At 32.6% G+C, this 23370-nt stretch overlaps 1 protein-coding gene and 1 long non-coding RNA gene across 3 annotated transcripts; one reads left to right on the top strand and one right to left on the bottom strand.

Annotated features, from left to right (window-relative positions):
- The first annotated feature begins 599 nt into the window (after window positions 1-599).
- LOC114411447 lies at window positions 600-2578 on the top strand. The gene is made up of 3 exons (XR_003666439.1): window positions 600-784; window positions 1020-1116; window positions 2375-2578. It is a non-coding gene; the product is annotated as an uncharacterized LOC114411447 (long non-coding RNA).
- Window positions 2579-8882: 6304 nt separating this feature from the next.
- Window positions 8883-23370, bottom strand: LOC114412107 (SNARE-interacting protein KEULE-like). Of its 2 annotated transcripts, none has more exons than XM_028375892.1 (22): window positions 23132-23370; window positions 22850-23031; window positions 21196-21254; window positions 20052-20133; window positions 19502-19580; window positions 18314-18364; window positions 18125-18221; window positions 17989-18021; window positions 17458-17583; window positions 17159-17350; window positions 16984-17067; window positions 16797-16895; window positions 16602-16678; window positions 15292-15388; window positions 11075-11200; window positions 10823-10918; window positions 10568-10693; window positions 10417-10494; window positions 9794-9984; window positions 9435-9525; window positions 9254-9343; window positions 8883-9156 (listed from the first exon to the last, which is right to left on the bottom strand). In XM_028375892.1, the coding sequence occupies exons 2-22, from the start codon at window positions 22923-22925 to the stop codon at window positions 9103-9105; spliced, it is 2004 nt and encodes a 667-aa protein (XP_028231693.1). In that variant the 5' UTR covers window positions 22926-23031; window positions 23132-23370; the 3' UTR covers window positions 8883-9102. The 2 variants fall into 2 exon arrangements, with proteins under 2 accessions (XP_028231693.1, XP_028231694.1); XM_028375893.1 differs by having other exon boundaries at window positions 10574-10693; window positions 23132-23369.

Here is a 23370-nt window from a genome sequence, read left to right as displayed (position 1 = left end):
TCACGTTTTTATATAACTGAATTCAAGATAGGAGATTTAAGTCTAGCTAGTAACCATATGTTAATATAAAAAACAATATAATATTTGGTATTTTATATACATATATTGAAAAATATAGCTCAAAATATAAAAAGGATTTTTATTTATTGTAGGCATAAATATTTTTTTATCTTTAATAAATATTTAATTTTTGTGTTTATTTTTTAATAATTTTTTTATGTTTTACTTTGAGTTTCTAATAAATAATAATTTTGTTTTTAGTACTTGATATTTTATTTTAATCTTTAATAAATTAACGAATTTTTTGTTTGTTTTATGATAAAATAACGAATTTTGTTATAGCTCTGACTAATAAAAAATGAAAAAGAAATTACTAGAAAATAAATATAAAATTCATTAATTTATTATAAATTAAAAAAAATTCAAGGAACAAAAATAAAACTATTATTTTATTAGAAATTTAACATAAAATAAAAATTTATTAAAAAATAAATATAAAATTAGATATTTATTAGGAATAAAAATTTATTTAAGGTTTTTATATTTTGATGTTTATGAAACATATATTTGTCAATGAAGTGAGTAGGAAAGTAGCTAGAAGGAAGAAAATGGAGTATAGTAGTTGTATCTTATCTCCACCTCTCCCTGGTTGGGTCTTCTAATTACTCATTTAGTGGACAGACAGAAATCATTGTCGGCAAAGCCTTACCAAAGCTAAAAGTTCATTCATTCTCTCTCTCTCTCTCTCTCTCTCTCTAGAGATTGATCCTTTTTCACCAGTATGGTATGCAGTGCACCTCTCTACATTTGTGGTTTCAAGGGAAAGGAAAAGGGAAATATTATGATTAGTATTGGACGACACTCTCTTTATACGAGAATCTTCCCCTGTTCCAATGCACTAATTATGCAACCTTTTTTAATCTTTCCCTCCCCCATTTTATTTTATTAATTATTATTATTGTTGTTGGTTTTACTTAATACTAGCTGACTTTATTTGTATGTCCTTTTCCTCTCGGAAGAGCATTGATGCTTGGCAGAAAGAAGAATGCCGTTGTGACTTGTGCTTCAAGATGGGTACCCACACGAGTACCTGACATCTCTTAGTTTTAATCTTTGGTAATCATTCCATTGCAGCCTTTGTTTCGTTATTTTCACAAAATTTAATGACATCCCATCCTTCAAACTATGTCTCACCCCTTTTACTCCTTTTTTTCTTTTTCTCGATCTTCTGCTATAGCTAGTTCAAATCAAATTATGCGTCCTTCTAATTGCTGACTTTTTGATTTCAACTTTGAATATTTGGAAATACTGCCCAAATTAAGCAACCAGCATATGCCTTTTCCTTTTACTTAGCATAGCAAGAAGTGCATGAAAATGGTGCATGTTCAAGAACCAATAATCAACAACAACCATCTTAACATGTGGACTTTATAAATTATCAATCAAAGACTTTAATTCGGTGGTTTGATGTGGTTGATTAATTCTACATGCAATTAAGATTGTAATTAAGGTTTGAGCTTATTGTGTTACAATTAGTGACCTCAAACTTATGAGATTTGTTATTAGAATGGATGAGAAAAAGACTTAGTTGTTATCAGTTGTTAAGCAGCTTCATGTAGATTGATTTTGATTTAACATGGTGGATTCCTTTCTTATGATGGTATGTTTATAAACTTCATTTTCACCCGGAGAAACCAAGAAGGACATAAAAAGAAAAGGTGCTTTACTAAATATAATTGATCATTGACTATAGATTGAATTAAGAATGAACAGTATACAAATTTTAAATCAAAAGTCCTTGGACAACTACTCACATCTTTTAAAGTTCCATATGTTTTAATTTTGCATGTCCCTATACATGAATTGAAAATGTTTCTTCCCTCTTCAAGACCAAAACAGTGCATGAAGCATGGACCACCCTAGAATTTTTACCCTTCAACACGTTATTTCCGTTCTTAGTCAAAACTGGACATATATTTATAACCTGAATTGAAAATGCTTCTCCTTTGTAGAGAAAGATACGAATTGAACTACTTGACTACTTCTTCACTGTTGTTTCACATGGAAAGTATAGTACATATTTTTTTTTTTTATCGTACCCTTAGGTTAAGAAATTTATCTCTCTCTCTCTCTTTCATAAACACGAGTCCAAAAAGTCTTCAATCTTTATGTATTTTCCACCAGCCCCAGGCTCAACTTGGTTTTCCTTATACGTTTTTGCTTTGATTATCTATATACATTTGTCTGTGGTCCTTTCCCTTTACGCTCATGTACATATATATAAAGACTATATTATTGTACGATTGCTCCCTCCACAGTGACTAGTCAGAATTAATTATTGTTCCTTTTAACCAATTCTAGCTAAAATTTTCAGGCGCACAGCAGCTACTAGCAAGCATGAGTGTATTTTCTTTCCTACTCCGTTTGAGATAAGAGAACCATAGGGATAGAGCAAACCAAATAGCAGTTCCTTCAACAGATTGGATTTAAATTGTGAAAGAAACACTTGATCTTTTTTTTCTTCTGTTCCCTTTTTCTGTATCTATTTCATGAAAGTAACCTGTGTCATGTTTCCTTATGCATGCTTCTTATTATTTTTCTTACTATTCTCCTAGTAATTTATAATTGAGAAATTGTATTTGTATAAATTTTTTTATATAAAAAGAAAGAGATTTAATTTAAAAAAGAAAAAAATGTGTGACAAAATGACTGATATAATAGAAAAGATAAAATCATAAATAAATGTTATATAAATTATATAACCCTTTACAATTTGAGTTACTTTTTAAATATAATTTTTAAATATAATATCGGACTGTATTATTTTTTTTGGTGGGGGAGGGGTGTTTAAGTAAAATCATTCATATGTGCCAAAGTGTTTATGACTTACTTTTACGGCTTTTTAAATCCTTGAGAAACCTAATTATATGGTGTACAATTCAGCCTGGCCCTCACAATTTATTCGGACCAGGTTTTTCTTCTTTTTGTAAGACACACTTTTTTGTTTTTAATATCACTTGGATTCAATTTAATTAAAAATTTAGCATTATGAAAAGAAAAAACTCTCACGTGTTGAGATTAAGTTAATCAAGCATACAGATTTCAATAATAATACCTTCCCCGAATTGTAATCGATATTAACAATGTAAGACACATCTAATTAATTCGATAAGTTATGTGTCACAATCACTCAAACTGTGTTATACTCTAATGGTTAAAATATTTCTCTCCCAACTTTTATGTAGGTCGTCACAGGCTCGAATAAATTAAACTGAACTAGTAAATTAATCCATGATGATACATAAGTTCAACCTAGAGTTTTAATTTTTTAGTCTTATTATACTGCTATAATTTCCCACAACTGTGTATTGCTTCAACGTGGACACCTAGAACTAGATACACCATCATGGTTCCTCATGGAGATGTTTTATGAAAGGACTAATATACCCTTGATACAACTGAGAATCCAATGCAATGGGGAAAGGGTAGAAACTGTAGTTTGGGCTTGAATGAAGTTGCTTTCGTTGCCTGTTTGTCCCTGTACAGAATCTCTAAACGAGATATGGTGGGTACCAGAATTGGCATTTCATTGGCTAGCTTAGTGCTAAAGAAAATTTTGGTTGGATTAGTTATCCACCTTCACATGATATGATGGCTAAGCACCTCTTTTAAATTTTGCCCAATTGCTCAATTTACAAGTCACCTCACCTTGGCCAGTCACTAGAGGAAATACGACAAATACGCCAACATACGTGATAAATAATATGAAATATTGTAATATGAATTTATAATATGATGCTAATTCAAGAGGACTTTAAGCAATCCTGAACTGTTACGTTCACTTATAAAAAATAATTTATTTAACAAAAAGGACATGTGTTTATTTATTTTTGTAAATAATCACATACCCAAATAATAATAATCTTTAATCCAGTGAATTGAAAAACATCCCATACCTATGACTCACAACAATAAATAATAATCTAAGAGGGCCTTGTTTTTTCAGTGGACCTTTTGGCCGCTACGCTACGCAATGTATTTGCTAGCACCAGCAACTCATATCAAAGTAGGTTTTTGTGTCTGCCATAGTGAGTGAATCCGTTTATAAGGCTAGTTTTTGTTTAGGCCTTTGAATTTGCCCACTCGTCAATAGGGCCATTCCATACACACACACACAAAATAACCGAAAGGGATTGGTCTGTAGCCTGTTTTTAGGTTAATACGTTCAATGTTTTTCGACTTCAGACGAGGATCAACGATCAACATTTATCGTTGAATGCTTCATACATATCCTCTTTTACTTTTAGGACCAACAGGATTTTGAATGAGATACTCTTGTGTCAATGTCCGTGTCCATGTCTGCATGTATATGGTGGAATTATAATCGGATGAGCTCCAATAAGCCGGTAATGTACGTGCATTCACATCATTTGAAGCCAAACCAAAAAATGAGTCATGACTGTCAAACTCTAGTGCAATTGGTGTGAAGTTATTTTAGTTTAATAAATAATCTTGCATTCAAGTTTCAAATATGTAATTACATTAAATATTTGTAAAAAAAAGTTTTATCATCCATAATAATCATACTTTATTAAAACAAGATTATATAATAACAAATATTTGTGATCCAGAAAAAAAAATCAAGTCACATATTACAACATGATGATTACTGAATATGATTGTGTAATTAACTTAATTTGATTTAAAAAGTTGAATAATCGTTTACAGTTACAAATATGTCAATTTTACATATAGACATGCATTAGGACCATCAAAATATGAGGAAAAAATATTATTGTTTATTATTTAAATTCAAAAGTGATAGTTGAGTATTTTAACTAATGATTGAGTATAGTTTGAGTGAAGGATATAAAACTGCGTTAAATACTTGGATAAAGAATTTTATTGTTTATAAAGATATTATTCGATTTGAATAAGATTGTCTGTAATGAAAAAAATATATGTGGTTTAAAAAAAAATTGTAAGTTTCCCCCAAAGAAGGGAAAGAGGAAAAACATATATGGATTAAAATTTATAAATTTAAATATGAATGATTTTTTTAACTGAGTTTTTGTAAAATTAATATTCTATTTTCTTTTGTTTCAAATTGAGGTAAAATTTAGTTTACAACCCAAACAAACTGAAAATTGAATAAGAGATCGAATTTTTTCAATATTAATTTTTTAATGGACGTTTGAGCATCACAACTGAAAGCAAAACATAATCTAAGTTTTCCCCTCCATGTCCCATTTCTATTCCTTCTATTCTATGCTCTGTACTCTCACGGATGAAAGAGTCAATCACTTTCTACATTATCGTACCCACCAAACTTACATTCCCTACACATGATAACTTGGGGTCGGGTAAATTTCTTAATTCACAGGAAACAATCTGCATTCTACAATATTACTGAAATATGCTCCTTGGAAACTTTCAGATCTCTGAGATTTTCTATTATTATTAATTATTTCCCATATTTGCTGAATTCTAATCTGTATATGATCAATCCTGATTTGCTGAATAAAGGGTGGTTTTCAGTTTTTACCTTGTTAATGTCTGTTTCTTTCATTAGAAAAATTTATGTACAGAATGCATTGGGAAAAGAAGATATTTGAGTGATGATGGAATCTGAAGCAGCATTTGAAGATTTTAATGTATTTAAAAAAAGCAATCTACTTAATTAGCAGCTACCACTAGGCAATATGGAGAAGTAATCTACTTATTTGAATGACGAAACAATTTCACCCAATGACTTTTTACTACATACAGTATGAAATATATGGGAGGGATCCAAATGGTTATGTTATGTTGGCTGCATGTGGTCAATGTGCGAGGTAAATGATCAGATTACAGGTACAGTGCATTTGTTTCTCTAAATAGTTACGTATCTGCAGGCATGCACATGCAGCTAGTTGAGTTTATTGAACTAATTAGTAATTACATTTCTCTTTGGATCAAGGAGTGGTTGTTGCTGGATATTCTAAAACAGATAGTTTTTAATTTAAAGACAATGGCATTGTCCTCCCATCATATATAAATCATCATTTATATTTTTTAAGGATAGCTCTCAACAAGTTCTTTTCTTTTTCAATAACTCTTTGTATATATTAAATTTTAATAATTTAGTCATTAAATTAAAAAAAAGTTAGTAGATCAAAGTCTACAAATTTTTATAAAATTTTGAAATTATTTGATATTTTAGTAAATAGATTCAATTTAATGTACAATATACTTTTTAAATATACACGTAAATATTGCTTTAAAATTACATAATTATAAATATCATGGCCATTGTGTTATCAAGATATTTAACTATTATATTAATAAAATTTAATATATAAAAAGTTATTTAAAGGAACATGACTTTAACAAGAATTATTCCGAAAATATGTGTGTGGACTGTGGAGGGCAACTCATATTTGGAAATTTTCGACAAACAAACATTGCATATTTCAAAAATTTACAAGTAAACTTAAAATATGAATTTTTCAATTGTAATTTTTTTATGTATATAACTTAATTGCATTTTTTATCCTTAGACTTTTAATTTTTAATGAATTTTATCCCAACAAATTAATTTGACATATTTTAAACTTAAATTTTAAGAAATTTATCAGTTTTACTCATGTCATTTTACTCATAACATAATTATATTTTTATCCTCAACTTTTATTTTTTGGCAAATTTTCCATCCGACTTTTTCATTTTTTTGTTGAATTTTAATTTTTTTTAACAAATTTTACCCCAACTTTTATCCTTATTAATACATAAATAGTCAGCGAGTGAATTTATAAATTTTTTAAAAGTTGGAGATAAAATACATCAATTTAATTTATTGAAAATAAAATTGGTTAAAAAATAAAAAGTTAAAAATAAAAATACAATTAAGCCTATGTATCAACGTGCAACACAAAAAAAAAAAAGTCTCATTAATTCATATTATAATAATTGATTGAAAGAATTATAAAAGAATCCGACCTGCCGGATACTAGTCCACTGCAGTCCTCCGCTTTACCAACTGAGCTAAGGTCAGATCATGTTTATAAGCTTTCACGTGTTATATATATTACTTTGTTATATTAAGATTTAAAAATTGATACCAAATTTTTGGCATCAATAAAAGTTCATAGAACAGTGTAGAAAAAAAGTTAGTTGAAGAGGGGAAAGACACATAAAAATTCATTAAATAAGAAATGAAACTTTATTGTTTTTGACGATAATAAAAAATATATATTTAAAAGATTATATTAAACATGTATTGTTAGGATTTCTCAAAAATTAATGTTTTGAAAAAAAATTGTACTGCTACCATTGTCTTTTTGTATAAAATTTTTAAAAACTATAAAATCATGAATAGATTTCATTAAATAAAAAGTAAGACCTCTATTTTTTATATGATTTTTAATAAATTTTAGTTAATAGTAAAAATTATGTTACAGTGAAAAAAACAAAAATGTTAGTAAATGATTTTCCTCAATCTTCACGAGAGAAAAAAAAATCATTGCTTTACAACATTTGTTGTTTATTGACTATGAAAAAATTATAAAATACTAAAAAATAAGTTAGTAAAAAAATTACAAATTTCTCAAAAAGCTACTAGATACTACCTCTGGTTCTTATTATATAATCCAATTAATAATTCACCAAAATAAAAAAATTGATAAATTTAGTTGAAAATATTAAATTTATCTTAAATTAGTATTTTTTTTCTTCTTTCAAAACTACTCCTTGAACAAAACTAACAACCTTTTTAAATTTTCAATATCATTTGTATGAATTAGCATACATGTATTAACATAAATAATATATTAATAAAAAAATCAATGGATGGTTAGAAACACCAAAATACACAAAGAATTAGTAACATACATTTTTTTAAAATATCCAAAGGAACATTTATGTATAATAGAAAAAGAATACTAATGGGAACATTAATGAATTATATTTTTCTAACTATCACATCATTCTAGAAGTAACTTTAGTTAATAATATATTTGTTAAAAAATAATTAATGCATAAGAAATTTTAAATTAGACCTTATAAAAAAACCAAACCATACTTTTAATTTAAATCTTATAACAAGGGCCATAAGTATTAAAAAAAAAAAGGTAGTATTGAAATTCATACAAACTCAATTTGGCTTGTAAAACAAATAGTACAAATATTTTTATTTTAAATTATATATGAAAAAAAATATTATTAGATCAAAATTAATTATTACAAAATTTATTATGTAAACTTATATACGTATTAAATATACATTAAAAATTTTAGTGTTATATATAATAATGTTAATTATTTTTATAATACAACTAGCTTATTAGCTTAATTAGTTAAATTGTCATATTAACAACTTAAAAATCATAGACTCAAGACCTGTATGAACCTTTATTTTGTAAAACATATTTTTAATATAATATGAATCACACGGATTATCAATCAATCCGTAAGTCTGTATGAGATTATATGTAAGAATTTTTTTATAAGTCTGTATGAGATTATATGTAAGAATTTTTTTATTTTTTCCTCTTACTGCTGGGTATATTAAAAAAATACTAGATACTGGAAGAAAATCCCTTTAATTAGCTGCCTACAGTGGGAGCCCTTGCCTTATTAGTCAAAAGATTTTGCTCCCAGTAACCCCTTTTTTGGTCCAATCATTCTGTGTTGTTTAAAAATTGCTTCCTGCACCTTTCCAGAATGTGTTTTTACCTAGATTGATCATTTTGGAAGCCAAAAGGTGTACCAATCCGAAATGTAATTTTACATACCGGATTGCCAAATCCGGAAGCCAAAAAAGGGTGCAGGAAGCAACAGCCCTCGTTCTGCTCCTAATATCCAATCCAACCAATTCTTGTAAAGCCGCTTTTAACGAAAGTGTGTTGAACGAATAGCAGTTACCAGAAATTTTTCAAAATTTAAAATTGTCTCTATCCAATGAACAATTCCTAATATATGCACAGTTTAACATTCAGTGGCTTGACTATACCACGGGTCAAATGTCCAAAGAATTTGTTACATGAGATGAATAAACACTATGGATACAACACGTATATTAGAGAAGCAGAAGATCATCTTCCAGTTTTCAAGTGGGTGACATCGTCATATCTGGAGATCATCCAATGAAAGTTCCTGTGCTGTCAGCATCTTCAATTTCTACAAAACGAAAAACAATATGAAAGGGCGGTTATGGGAAATTGCAATATAAGGAACAACATATTTGACCTTGAAGAAAAGGTAAACACTATAATACCGTGATATATTGTGCAGGATCATCAATACTTGACGAGCCTAGTATAACTTCCCTCTTCAGCTTGCCAGTAAGCTTGTGGCATATCCTAAGCTGATGATTAAAACAACGTATCAGACCAGAAAAGCTAGAAGGAAAAAGAGTGAATATGACAACCTCTTTTTATCAAAAGTATTATTCAAACCTCAGATCTGGTCGCTCCACCAACAATGAATATAAATATTCTTTGCCCCATTTTCTTGAAATCACTGGATGCGTGTTTTAGCACCGAATCGCTATATACCAGCAGAAAAGGATGAAAATTAAATGTGAGTTTTGGAATGCAATTCCAACAGATACTCAGTAGTCCCCTACAAATTATTATCTATAATAGCAAACTGATGCAAGTATACAACACAAGTACACAGCTCAGAAGTTGGGAAGAATAATAAGGCAGTGGCAAAGACAGAACAGGGTTCATAAATGAAGTGAAAAAAAAAACTGATTTCACTAGAAGCGCTCATCATATTAATGACTTGTATTGAGGAGGAAAGAAAGTAAAACCTTGAATATCCATCATCAGAGCCTCTAGGTCGAGCCCAAGTTGGTGTACGCCTTGATCTCATTGAATGAGCAGGAGGATTTTGAGTTACTGGTCCAGCATAAGGTGTACCGTGGAAAGTTGGACTTGGGTCATTTAGACAAGGATAGTCCAGTTTTGATAATTCATTTTTGCTAACTTTTTCGATGAGTTCCTGAATAATGATCATCCAGTCACCACATATGAGGCTCTAAAGGCTTTATAAGCAACCCATCAAATCATCATAAAGATAACATTATAAATTAAAAACGTCATGACTTGGAAATGCAGTGTCCTTTATTTTCTTAATAATACAATGAGACTAAAAGACTGTAAGACATAATAGCAAATAACCACTAGCTGAGTGAGTGCCCTACTCCGAGTCTCTGTTAGCCAGCATATTTACAACAAGACTTGTAGGAATATTCAAAGAACCAACTACTTCTGATTCTTTAGGCCCTAGAAAACATCATAGGCTCATCTATCATGCAAAGTTCATAACTAAATAAGAGAAGATTGTTCAACAGTAGCTTTACATCCTCCCCATTAAATTTTCATAAAATTAAATATGTTTTATGTGGGAAAATTGTATCAACTTAATTTGTACCTCTATTATGGGATAAAAACGTGATAACTGCCATGTCTCCTCTTCACCAGAACGATCTTTCCTTGCTGCACGCTTTTTCTGACAATTTAAAGAAACAATTTTCAGAAATAACATTACACTGGAAAAATAATATATTTAAACTAAAAATTACCTTTACCTTGTGCATATCAAATTTAAGAGCAAAAGAACTCGTCGAAGTCTTTTTGGTATCAGGTTCTCCCCCAAGCATTCTCAAATTATTTATGGCAATTGTATCCTCATCTGTCAACTTTGCTACCTGAAAAGTATTTGAAAGGTTACATGTTACAAGAATATTGCATAGCACCATCATTGATAACAGTATTATTTGACATATTAAGTCAACAGCAAGAGGCAATAGTTGACACCAAGTCTAAAGAAACCACACCTTCATTAAATTCAGACCCTTTTCACCCTCAAATTTCTCAGGATATATGGACGCAAGAATCATTAACAAGCGCAACTTATTTTCACGACTTGTATCCTGCATAAACATGGTAAGTAAATGAATTTTAACAAATGAAAAAGCAAAAGTTCTATTTGTAATTTCATGACCTTTTCTGCAATAAAAAACTTTCTTATTTTGTCGACTAACTAGGTGTAAGGTACACCCTTTTCATTTCCTATATCTTAGAATTACTTCGTATGTAGTCAAAAATTTGATCACATCTTTCATCCCTGCATCTCCAAAAACAAGATCTTGCTCTAGCTTCCCAAGTTCCCGAAGTCCTGACTCCCTAATGATTCTGTTAATTTTTCCTGCAATCTGGACAAAGAAGCTCATCATTTGTACACATATGAAACTCATTATCATAATCCATTCCACCATTGTAATAAATTCAATTAACAGGTTAAACTTAAAACCCTAATGGCAATTGCTGAAGAAAGAACTATCAGAAATACTCAAATATCTAACAAACTTAATTAAGCACAAAAGTTATTTATTCAGTCACAATCAGCAAAGATCTTAATGAAAATCAAATATTACACACCGGGGGAGGGGGGGGGGGTCTTTGACCAGGGTATTCCCATGTGAATTAACCCTCAGCCACTGTTGTGACAGGTCACTGGTCTCAATTGTAACAGTTCCCAAGGGGTTAATCTCAATGTGAGGGATGCCCTACCAAAAATGGAAAATATGTTACCAAGCATAATATTATTATTCATTTATTTACTGCATGATAACAGATAATATCTATAAGTTCTATATTTTTCAGTAACAAGGAACTAAAATTTTGGCTTAAAACAGGCACCTAGGGCCTGGTATGAAAGGTTAACCAAAACACTTCTGACTTTTGGCTTTGTTCAAAACAAGTGTGATCCTTCCCTTCTAGTGTTCAAAACTGTTTCTGACTTCCTTTATCTGTTGATATATGTTAATGATATTATCATCACAGGGTCATCTTCTGTTCTTATTCCAAAATTAATTACCAAACTACATGCTGTCTTTGCTCTTAAACAACTAGGTAATTTGGATTATTTTCTGGGTATTGAAGTAAAACATTTGAGTAATGGTTCTTTGTTGTTATCTCAAGCTAAATACATTTGTGATCTACTTGAAAAGGCTAAGATGGTTGATGCCAAACCTATACTCACTCCTCTGCCAAGATTGTTTCAGTCCCTGTTGCTGATGCTACTATCTATCGGTCAGTTGTTGGGGCACTTCAGTACATCACTGTAATTAGGCCAGAACTAAGTTACAATGTAAACAAGGTCTGTCAGTTTATGTCAGAACCTACGGAGGAACATTGGAAGGTTGTCAGGCATACTTTAAGGTATCTGAAGGGTGCTATAGACTATGGGTTGTCTTTAAAATCTGCTCCTTGAGGAGAACCCTATACTTTGGAAGCTTTTTGTGGTGCTGATTTGGTAATGGATATGGTTGACAAAAGATCAATTTCAGGGGGTTGTATTTTCTTCGGTCCTAATCCTGTTTCTTGGTGGTCAAAGAAGCAAACATCTGTTGCTCGATCAACGACAGAAGCTGAATATCGAAGCCTGGCTGTTACTGCATCAGAACTTCTATGGACTAAATCCTTACTAAGAGAACTCTGCATTAAAATCACTACTCCAGCTGTCTACTGTGATAATCTCAGCACTGTTGCCTTGAGTCATAATCCTGTTCTTCATTCAAGGACAAAACACATGGAACTAGACATATTTTTTGAGAGAAAAAGTTTTGGATAAATCCTTGTTGGTGTGTCATGTGCCTGCCTGCCTATGCTCAACTAGTTGATGTGTTGACAAAGCCTCTTGCCAAGCAATCTTTTCTGGATTTGAGGTCCAAACTCACAGTGCTTTCTTTCACTGCGTTTCAGAACACTCTGCGTTTGAGGGAGGAATAATAGATATAGACGGTTAGTTAGTTAGCAGCTGAGTCATTGTTGACTCAGTATAACAGTTAGTCAGTTATACAGACAGTTAGTTAGCAGTTGAGTCATTGCTGACTCAGCACAATAGTTAGTAGGTTAGACTAACTGTTATGTAGTTAGAATTCTCTATAAATACACTGCTGAGCATTCAGTTGTAACTAACCAATTTCATAATAAAATAACAGTTTCTTAACTTTCAGTTTTATCTCTTTCTCTTTCACTGATATGAATTTCTTCATGGTATCCAGAGCTTCCTAAAGCCTTCAATGGCAGTTTGATCCTAATTTTTTTTGCTTCCGCCAACATATTCTATTCAGTTTGTTATTTTTGTTCGTGTGATTCAAGCGAATCCTCGATTTTTCATTCTGTTTGGCATTCCGATGCTGTGTCTTCTTCAATCGAGTTTTTAATCCTGTTTGGATGTGATTTTTGGTTTGCAATTCTGTTTCTCCGTTGATCGCAATTTCCTTTTGCATCACGATCTCAGTGTTTAAGTGTTGAAGTTTTGCTTCTCACAATCTCCATATCAGGTTCTCAGTTGTGTTTTCTTGTTTCTGTTCGATTTCGCGTCCTGTGTTTGCTATGTCGTCGTCACCAATCAATAATGTTCCGGTGACCGGAGGTCCAGTCAACTCCTCTGGTGTTGACAATAATTTTGCGTATCATGTTACGGCTAAACTTACGGATGATAACTTTTTGCTTTGGAAGCAGCAAATTGAACCAGTTCTAAAGGTTCATCGTCTTCAACGTTTTGTTGTCAGTCCTCTTATTCCTCCAAAGTATCTTACACAAGAAGATGCAGACATGGATAAAGAAAATCCAGCTTATGCAGCAAGGGAATATCAAGACCAGTCACTACTTGTTTGGCTTCAGTCGTCCTTATCTGAGGCAATTCTGTCAAAAGTTGTTGGCTGTGTTCATGCACATCAAGTATGGGAAAAGATACATAATCACTTTCAAGCTAAAACAAAAGCAAAATCCAGATATCTTCATGGAACTTAGGAATACCAGAAAAGGTGAACGCTCCATAGGTGAATTTCTCACTCGTATAAAGACAATTGTTGATTCTTTACTAGCCATTGGACAAACTGTTTCTGTTCAGGAACAGATAGATGTTATTCTTGAAGGTTTGCCAAGTGAATATAAATCACTGGTTACTGCAATAAGCAACATGATTGATCAGTTTGAATTTGAGGAGATCCAATCTCTTCTTTTGGCTCAAGAACAGAGGCTTGAAAAGTTAAGAGAATTCTAACTACATAACAGTTAGTCTAACTAACTAACTGTTATGCTAAGTCAACAATGACTCAGCTGCTAACTAACTGTCTGTATAACTGACTAACTGTTATGCTGAGTCAACAATGACTCAGCTGCTAACTAACTAACTGTCTATATCTATTAACTTCTATTTTATGTCCTTGTAGCTAATCAATTAGTTCTTACTGAATAAGTTTCTTTGCAAAGATGGAGCCCAGAATGCAGATGAACCTAGTTAGAGCTACCAATCATGAACATGTTATCACTCAATAGAGCTTCATTGATAACAAGGACCAATTGTGAACATTTCAAATAAAATAGGGATCAAAAGAACAAAAATTAACGAGTCAAGGATCAAAACCAAAATTCACAACCTTTGTAGGGACCAAAAACATATTTACTCATTTAGTTTTACCATGATAACGTACCACTTTGTTAGCCACTTCAATGCCCACGTTATCATTTAACATTAGGTAATTAACAAGGACTGATTTTGCATATATTGAATTAATGAGGGACTAAAATCAAAAGTTTAGAATTTTGTTGGGGCAAAAAATATTTAACCCATTAGAATATTGTAAGTAATGAGTAATCGCTGTAACTTCAAAAGTAAGGAACCTACTAATGAAATAATAAGCCTTTAGGGAAGGAGGAATGTGTTTCTCCTTTCTTTTCTGTCAACAAAATATTTCCTCAACAATAACAACTTTATCCCACTAGAGGAGGTTGGTTACATGGATCACATGACACCGTTGAACTTGGTCAAAAACCAAATCCTCATATACATTATACACCATGCGATAGCTTTTAATAATTTCCTCCAATGTCCTCCTTGGTCTTCCTCTGCCCCTTTTCAGACTAGAACCCATGCAATCTACTCTCCTCATTGGTTCCTTTAGTGGTTTTCCTTACACAAGTTTTAACCAATTTTCTGTCATCTTGTCTTCAACAAGTGTCTTACAAATATCTCCTTGTATACAATTATTTTGTATCTTGTCCTTTTTTATGTGGCTATACATCCACCTTAACATTCTTATTCCCAAAACATAAATAAAGGCCATTACTTATGGTGTCACTTTCCTTCTTTTTTTTCTAAACAGGGAGAAGGTGGTAATAAGGGCAAAAACAAAACTCAAACAAATGCCCAACTAATCCTACATGCAATTAAAATATGGTATTACCAGAGTGTAAAAATTTAAAATGTTTATAGAAAATCTATAGAACTAACCTCTACATGGAGGGAGAGCTTGTCAATTTGTTCACTGTATTGTGGAAGTGCTTGAACCATCTTTTGTAAGTCCCTTGTCGACATTTCACCACTACCTCTATAGATGAAAAGCAAAGTTGTTTAAAGTTTATGATGACAGTAACTAGATAATGAATAAACATATAAATTACAGATCTAGGCTTCATTAAATTTTACAAGGGCCACACTATTTTAACAAGAAAATAAGCATGCCTCTGGTTTATTTTTCAAATCAAGGATTTGATCATTTTACACTACACTACAGTATATATTAGCTTTTAAAAGGATTGGTCCTTGACATGCAATCAGGACCAAGTGGTCAAGAGTTCGATCCATCGATGCCCATTCTTCTAAACAAAAAGTTGAATCTTAACACAAAGTGGAGTGGGCTTGAATACTGTCTATGCTTTTAGCCCAAGCTCTCTCTGCATGAGGGGGTGTTAACTGATATAAAAACATAAGAAAAATGATAAATGGTACAAAACTACAAATATGTTTTTTGTAAAACATTCATGATAAAGGTGAAAAGATTGAATTTTGTCAATTGCCTATTTACTTTTCAACTTTGTTTCTCTCTCTTTCCAACTATGATTAAATATTAGGCATGCAAATTTTTAAATAATGTAACTCAGCCATGCATAATACATATTTGAATATTCCTACTGTTGGATAAAACTGTCAAATTACATATTCACATAGTACAAATATCATTGTGAAATGATATCTGAAAGGAACTGGTTCAGATTAAGCACACAAGGAATGAATTTTATTAAGAACCCTAATTCCCAATCCTGGTCCCAATTGGTTTCACAATCAAAAACAAGGCAAAGACAATGAAGTGAACGCTCCTGGACTTTTGAAAGATCCAACTCTCTCCAAATTCCCACACAATGAGTGATTCCCTCATGACCCCTCTTCCTTTTTATATACATCATCACCCACTTCACTCACTAACTAACTAACTAACCAGGGGTTACCTATCAATATCCAAATGTTATTTGTATCCTTGGGTGGTAAGTGGAGGTGTTACTACTGATACAGATAAACAGAACTTTCAACACTCCATGTTTGGGCCCCCCCCCCCCCCCCCCCGCATGCACGCACAAGCACACAAAAAAGAAATAAATTTTTTCCTATCTTCTCAAATCATAAAAGCTTTGGATACGAATTACAAAATTAGACAATTTTTTATTTCCAATATATTTTACACCATTACTACAGTTAGGGCAGAATCAATAGCCTCTTAGATCACCATGTCGTTGATGAAAAACTCCCACAAAATTAAGACTAACCTTGAACCATGTTGGATTTGTGCAGCTTTATTCTTTGAAATGAAGTTGGTCATCTTCTCATGCAGCCGTTCACTAGCCTGGCATTGGCAAGGCCATCAATACCCAAAGGATCATGTTGCTTAAGTTGTAAATGGAAGAGATAACCCTAAATAGTAAACTATAGAGCCTACACCAAATAGTAAAAGAAGGACATACATCTGCAATATGTGCATGACGAAGTTCAAGCCATATAGGATCATGATCCTCCAAAAGAACCTCTTTTCGCTCAGGTGGACCACCAGTCTTGCTAGGAACCTTAAGAATACAGTATATTTGTATTTATAACAAGAAAGTGGACACAAGTCACAACAGTTTAGAGGGGGAAAAAGATATTATAGAACACCTCATGAACATATTTATTTCCCTCCATATTCAACAAATCACGGCACATGGCATCATATGTCCATTCATGTATCACAGGAGCAATCTACATATCCAGAATAGCATTATAAGCAATATGATAACAGTTTGTTGAAATAATACCACACATCCATAACTGGCAAATGGAGATAAGAAACCTGATCAATAGTTCTATCAATGATGAGCAACTCGCAGGACTCAGTCTGAGGGAAATTAGGTACAGTTTTTTTATATTTCATAAGACAGTCCCAGACACCAGCAGCAAGTTTTGTAGGAATAAGATCATGGAAGGTAGTCATTGTGGTTGCATCTAGGGACTTGGCAGCACGAAAGCGGACAAAAGGAAATTCCTAGAGAAACATTTACAGAACATTGATTACAATTTTAGAACAATTATAGAACATTGATTACAATTTTTTAATTTCTATGATAAAAGAGCAAGGCATTGACTACATACTCTTAATGAAGCAAAAACTGTAGCAATCCGAGTAGCCATCACATTTAAACATGCAACAGCTTTACGATTATTCTCCTCATCCCCAAATAGCTCCACTAAAGCTCTCTCATTGTTTGTAATGAAGCCCTGCATTATCATGACAAAGATTACATTACACAGAAGAATGACAACACCAAATAATGTGATGTGGATGGCATTAGAAATTAACAAAGAAACCATAATGAGCACATTTGAAGGTTGATAAATATCTCTAAGGGGAAGAACCTCAGCAAGCAGGTTTCATGAATTTTGAGTTCCAACAACATAACTATACATATCAATTTTTTTGTTGGTGAGATCTTGTAAAAGCAATATACATGAATGATTAAAATTGTCAACTTGCTAAGTAATATACATGTCGCACTCCTACATGTCATAAGTTTTAAAACTTACTAAGTAATGAAACAAAGGAAAGTAATTGTATTCATATGAAAAGAGATGACAATATGATGGTCGAGCAGTGAAATAAAGTACAAATGTACAACCACATACCTGACTGTCTATGGTAAAATACTCCAAGTTCATCTGCATTCAAATGAGGGGACAAAATTACACTAAGCAAAATGTGAAATTATTTTGGGGAAAATTCAATTTTCATGTAGATTCTAAATAAAAAAAAAATCTTCACCTCTCTCAGAGCACCTATACGAGGCAACACCTGTGCATCTTTTTTAATTTCCATAACCAATTCTCTGGCAATAGGTGAACTAAAGAAAACAAAGGCCCTACAAGAACACAGGACAAAACAGGATTGAAGACCAATTCCCGAAGTCAAGATGAACTTGCACTCACAGGAGATAGCATAAAGATCACATACTTCCTGTACAAGGGTTTCCTTCCAGACATGTCGGACAAAAACATAATAATACTGCCAACAAAAAGAATAAGGAAAATAATTAGGTGTGAAACAATTCTATAAAACCCCATTGCATAGGTTAACTAAAGCCTCCATCAAAGCTAAATGGAACCATTTTACAGCCACAAAAGATCAGAATATTTATCATTCAATAACTTCAATGATATGTGCATCACTAGAAGGGAGAGAAAGAAGGACAAAGTGATAGAACGAATGACAATATAATAGTTATGTTTCATGATACATTTAGTAGATAAGAGGAAAAAATATTAAAAAGTGCAGTATAATTCATGAAATATTGAGTAGACATGAGGGAGGAAGTTTAACAAAGAATCAGATTCATAAACAATAAAATAAAAGGGAAATTAATTGGCAGAAAATATAAGAGACCGAAGAACAAAAATTAAAAGAAATAATACACTCAAATTCAAAACCCTTTACTGGGCCACTTTGTTCACAATTATAAAAAATAATTTTAAATAAGCACTTTTAAAAAAAATGCTTTTTCAATAAGCAGATAGGATTTGCTTCTTAAAATAAGCAGAAAACTATTTTTTTTTAAGTAGAAGCAGTTTAGACAAACACATTAAAGAAACAAAAAACTGCTTATTTTATTAAAATAAGCACTTTTTCAACAAATAAGTTTAAACAAACTGGCCCATTAACTGAGATTTTATTTTCAACCAAGAATTAGAGTTATACTCACAAAATAACTTTGAAACTGCATGTCTATAGAGATTAGCGACATACTTCACAACAAACTTTGAAATATACATACCAAACAAGCAGATAAATATACAGGAAGAGTCATGCACAACAATGATAAATTCCTTGCACATTTTCAAAACAATAATGCTAAAACTGAAAACTATCAGTAACACAATCTCTCCTTTTGTTTTCTTGGCCAGCATCAACACTCTTACTTTCCTCACAAGTATTTTTGACACGATGCCAAACAATAATCTTCAGCATGAGCAAGTTTAATTTTTCCAGTAAAACTAACAGAAATCATGCAAAAACAACCATGACATGCCAACAGAAAATCAGCCTCTAGGCCCTCTACTACTGTGTTTACGGTCTATAAGGAATTCAAATTAATTTAAGACAACACATTAAATATGCCACAAACGTGAGAGAAAAGATATGTACTTCTCTCTGGTTGGCTGGATGAAGTATATAGCATCCATGGTGGGCAATGGTTGCCTTCGCTTGAATATGTCTTCAACCACTACAAAAAGAAAAACAAATCACATACCATACAAGAATTAGAACTAGTTGAGCAAAATATGGGTGTCTATGGAATAATTTTCTTCCGAAAGTGTAATCATATTCCTTCAATGGCATCAAGCTAGAAAGGAAGCAACTGTGTTTTTTCTTAACTCTTTTTGTTTAGGTAACTTTTTCTTTTAATTCTTAGAAAAGAGAAAGTGAAGGCAAAGGGATGGTGGTATTAGAAACAACAAATTAACAGAAAATTAACCACATATAACAGAGTTAAAATATCTAGAATAGCGTATATTCAGATTGCAATTTTTGGAGTATAAATAAGTTAAATTTTACATTTGAATATCAGAACTCAGAATAAATCAAGCATGGCATTACACCCAAATCATGAAAAATTCATGGAAAGTCTTTCACTGACAGTGGACAGAAGAAAAATAATTACTTATTGTTTAAGAATCAATCTTGGGATTCTTACATGAAACGCCTTCATCAGTGATATCAGCCATCTTGCAAGAATGAGACATTATCTTTACAGTAAGTTTGTCCATTATTAGTACCTGCAGGCAAGCAGCTCATGAACCAATACAAGATGATAAACAATTGAAGTATCAATGTTTTTACTAGATTTCAAGCTCTAGCAGATTTCTTGAAAAAGAAAGGAGTGTGTGTGACTGTGTCTGTGTGTGGATTTAAAGTCATCCTCCATGTGAAGAACCAAGAATCCCAAAAGCTTATTTTTTAGAAGGCTCGTGCATGGTTCTTACATCCAACACAATCCCTCACAATCTTGCACTAGAGTCCTTTGAGCTTGAAGCATGAATAATGCACAAGCCCAATCGAACTCTAGACCACTTGGTCGTTATAAGTTCTAATACCACGTAATGAACCAACTATTCCAAAGGGTTATGTTGTCCAGTAAAGGTTTATGAATGGTTTTGATATCTAACACTCCTATACATTAAAAGGAAAGAACATTGCAAAAGCTCTAAAATCACTCTACATACCTAACAAGGAGAGTACACTGTGAGGAGAACATTGAAGAGAAACCCCCCAAAAAAAAATTACTCAACAGCAGTGATAAAAAGATCTCATCCTGACAAACTGCTAAATGTTATATTAACCTTCTTAAATTGAAAGGAAAAAGATTCACAATATTTTTAATGCTCCAGGAATCTCCTGATCAGGCCAGCACTTTGTCTCCAAACTCAATCCCCCTCCCTTCTCTCTCTCGCACACACAGACTAATAGTCATCAAACTCTGCTGCTCACTTAATAGTTGATAGTAGTACAGAATGTACAGAAAAATGACAAATTTCCATAATGAAACTATAAATTGCTAACTAGTAACTACTTGGACATGCAGCTCATAGATATAGATCCAATGGATAAAGAAACCATTCTAAACATGATTTAGCTAATTGACTGTACTTACAAGAAGGTGAAATATTGGAAAGATTTTCTAAATATGTCCTATGTCCAATCATCAGCATCATAAAATGAAATTTCTTCTAAAAATTCCTAGAATGAAATTACAGACTGAGGCCAAAAAAGACAGAAGGATGGTCCATCTGTAATTATGGTGAAGCAGAAAAACTCAGGAAGAATTCAGCATCTTATACCTTCCATGTAGATTTTGAATCCCCTGTTTTCGCTGACCTAAGCATTTCATGTAATAATCCTACAGAAAATTTCACAACAGAGAAATTAAACGAGATGATCAGATCAGAAAGCAATTAATCATGGTTAACTTTTAAGCAATTTACTATTAAAATGTTAAAGGGAAGAAAAAGAAAATACAAAAGCACTTCAACTATTCAAAACATGTTTTAAACTTTCAATGTCCATCTGCTTATGAGGAGGATAAAACAATCCTGTATTGAGTTTGGTGTCAATATTAATAGCAAAAAAAATCATAAGACATTGTACAGTAATAGAGTGTTCTCTCAACTCTTTAAAGAACAGTAAAAGTTATTTGGAGTGATTTCATTCATCTTGTATTTTTCCTTGTTTTGTTTCTGGAGACATAAGTAGATATACAGTTAGAGAAAAAAAAGTGGCGTACAATAACAAACAAATAGATAATCAACTAAACAAATGAAAAACACAAATAGCCAACAAACATGAAAAACACATAAATTAACCAAAGCTTGTCAATCTCCATACATGTTTGCTACTAAAAAGACTCCTCTAAAATAATTATGATATGCACACCATAAGGACACTAGGAACAAGGAAGACCACTTCTAGCCTGATAGGATACCATTTCAAATGGAGTTTTGATGTCAAAACACGCATTCCAAAGCAGTTTTAGCAGGAGCAAAAACAATTTTGCAGTAGTGTAACAGAGATTCAGACAAACTCTTCATCCCACAGAGATAAAATGGTTAATAGCAAGAAATTATCCCAAAACTCTATCATTCCTCTCTAACCATAAGCACCAAGTAATAACATACATACAACATCAACAACAACAAATGCCTTATCCCACTAAGTGGGATTGGCTACATGGACCACACAATGTCATTCAGCTCGATTGAAGACCAAATTTCAAAGATATAATCTACCATGAGATCCCTCTTAACAACTTCCCCTAATGTCCTTCTTAGTCTCCCTCTCTTCCTTTTTCAAAGGACAGAAAACCATGCAATCTATTCTCCTCATTGGTGCTTTCAGTGGCCTTCTTTGTAGGTATTCAAACCATCTTAACCAATTTCCTGTTATCTTTTCCTCAATCAGTGTTACACCAATATCTTCTCATAATCGTATACAATCATTTCTTAACATGTCCTTTCTTGTGTGTCCTTTCTTAACAATTTTCACCGCAAACAAGAAAAGTGCAGAAACTTGATCCTAATGACTGAATGTCACTCTAGCAAATTCCTTATCTCCCGGACTAGAAGATCCGAATCCCCACTAAGTAAAATGTCCGCAGAGTTCCCCTTAAAGCAGTTGAATCTACTGTCCAGCATTACCACAAACAGATGCCACTACCGGCAAGCTTCACATTTTAACTCACCAGCTGCTGGCTTGCCTTCACGCGCTCTGTCATTTAGCTGACAACACTCACCAAGCACAAATTGTATTTGTATTCACCGAGATCAGAACCTCTAACAGAACCAAAAGCGAAAAAGAGAAACAAAGAGAAAAGAAAAGTTTGACTATCCTCACAGACACTTAAAGTGAGTTTAGAACTTAAATGCGAATTGCTGAGAGAAGCAAATCAGGAATCAGGAATCAAATTAATTACAAAAAAAAAAAGGAAGAGATACTCACGCTCGCGGCTAACTTGTTTGAGACTCTTGTATTCAGCGCCATAAGAGGAGGACGAATCGGAATCCGACATTGACATGGCGGCGACCTTGGTCTCTGTGCCCTAAAACCTCCAACCGGTGATGGATCGCGAACTGAGAGAGAGAGAGAGAGAGATCGCCGACGAAACGGAAAATCTGATCAGGCTGCGAAAACGGAAACGGTATCTTCAATTTGAATGAATAAACTAAAATCAAAAGAAGAGGAAGAACGGAAGAGTAAATTTATGGTGCCATTGTTATTTACCGAGAGTTGAAGGGAGCATGATGACGACGTGTTGAATGGTGCAAAGGGTTGAAGGAGTTAGGAATCGAGAAGGCGTTAGGAGGTCAGAGACAGAGACGAAGAAATTTCGCAGAAGCGGAGTGGACCGATTGAGGACGAGGTCCTTTCCTGAGCCGGAACCGCATGTCGCTGAACCGCCAGTGGGCTCCACCCCCCTAACGCCAACTCATTCTGCTATCATGCGCCTCTCTACAACTACC

This window comes from Glycine soja, chromosome 5 (assembly GCF_004193775.1).
Source record: "Glycine soja cultivar W05 chromosome 5, ASM419377v2, whole genome shotgun sequence".
NCBI classification, from domain to species: domain Eukaryota; kingdom Viridiplantae; phylum Streptophyta; class Magnoliopsida; order Fabales; family Fabaceae; genus Glycine; species Glycine soja.
This window is presented reverse-complemented; position numbering and strand designations above follow the sequence as displayed.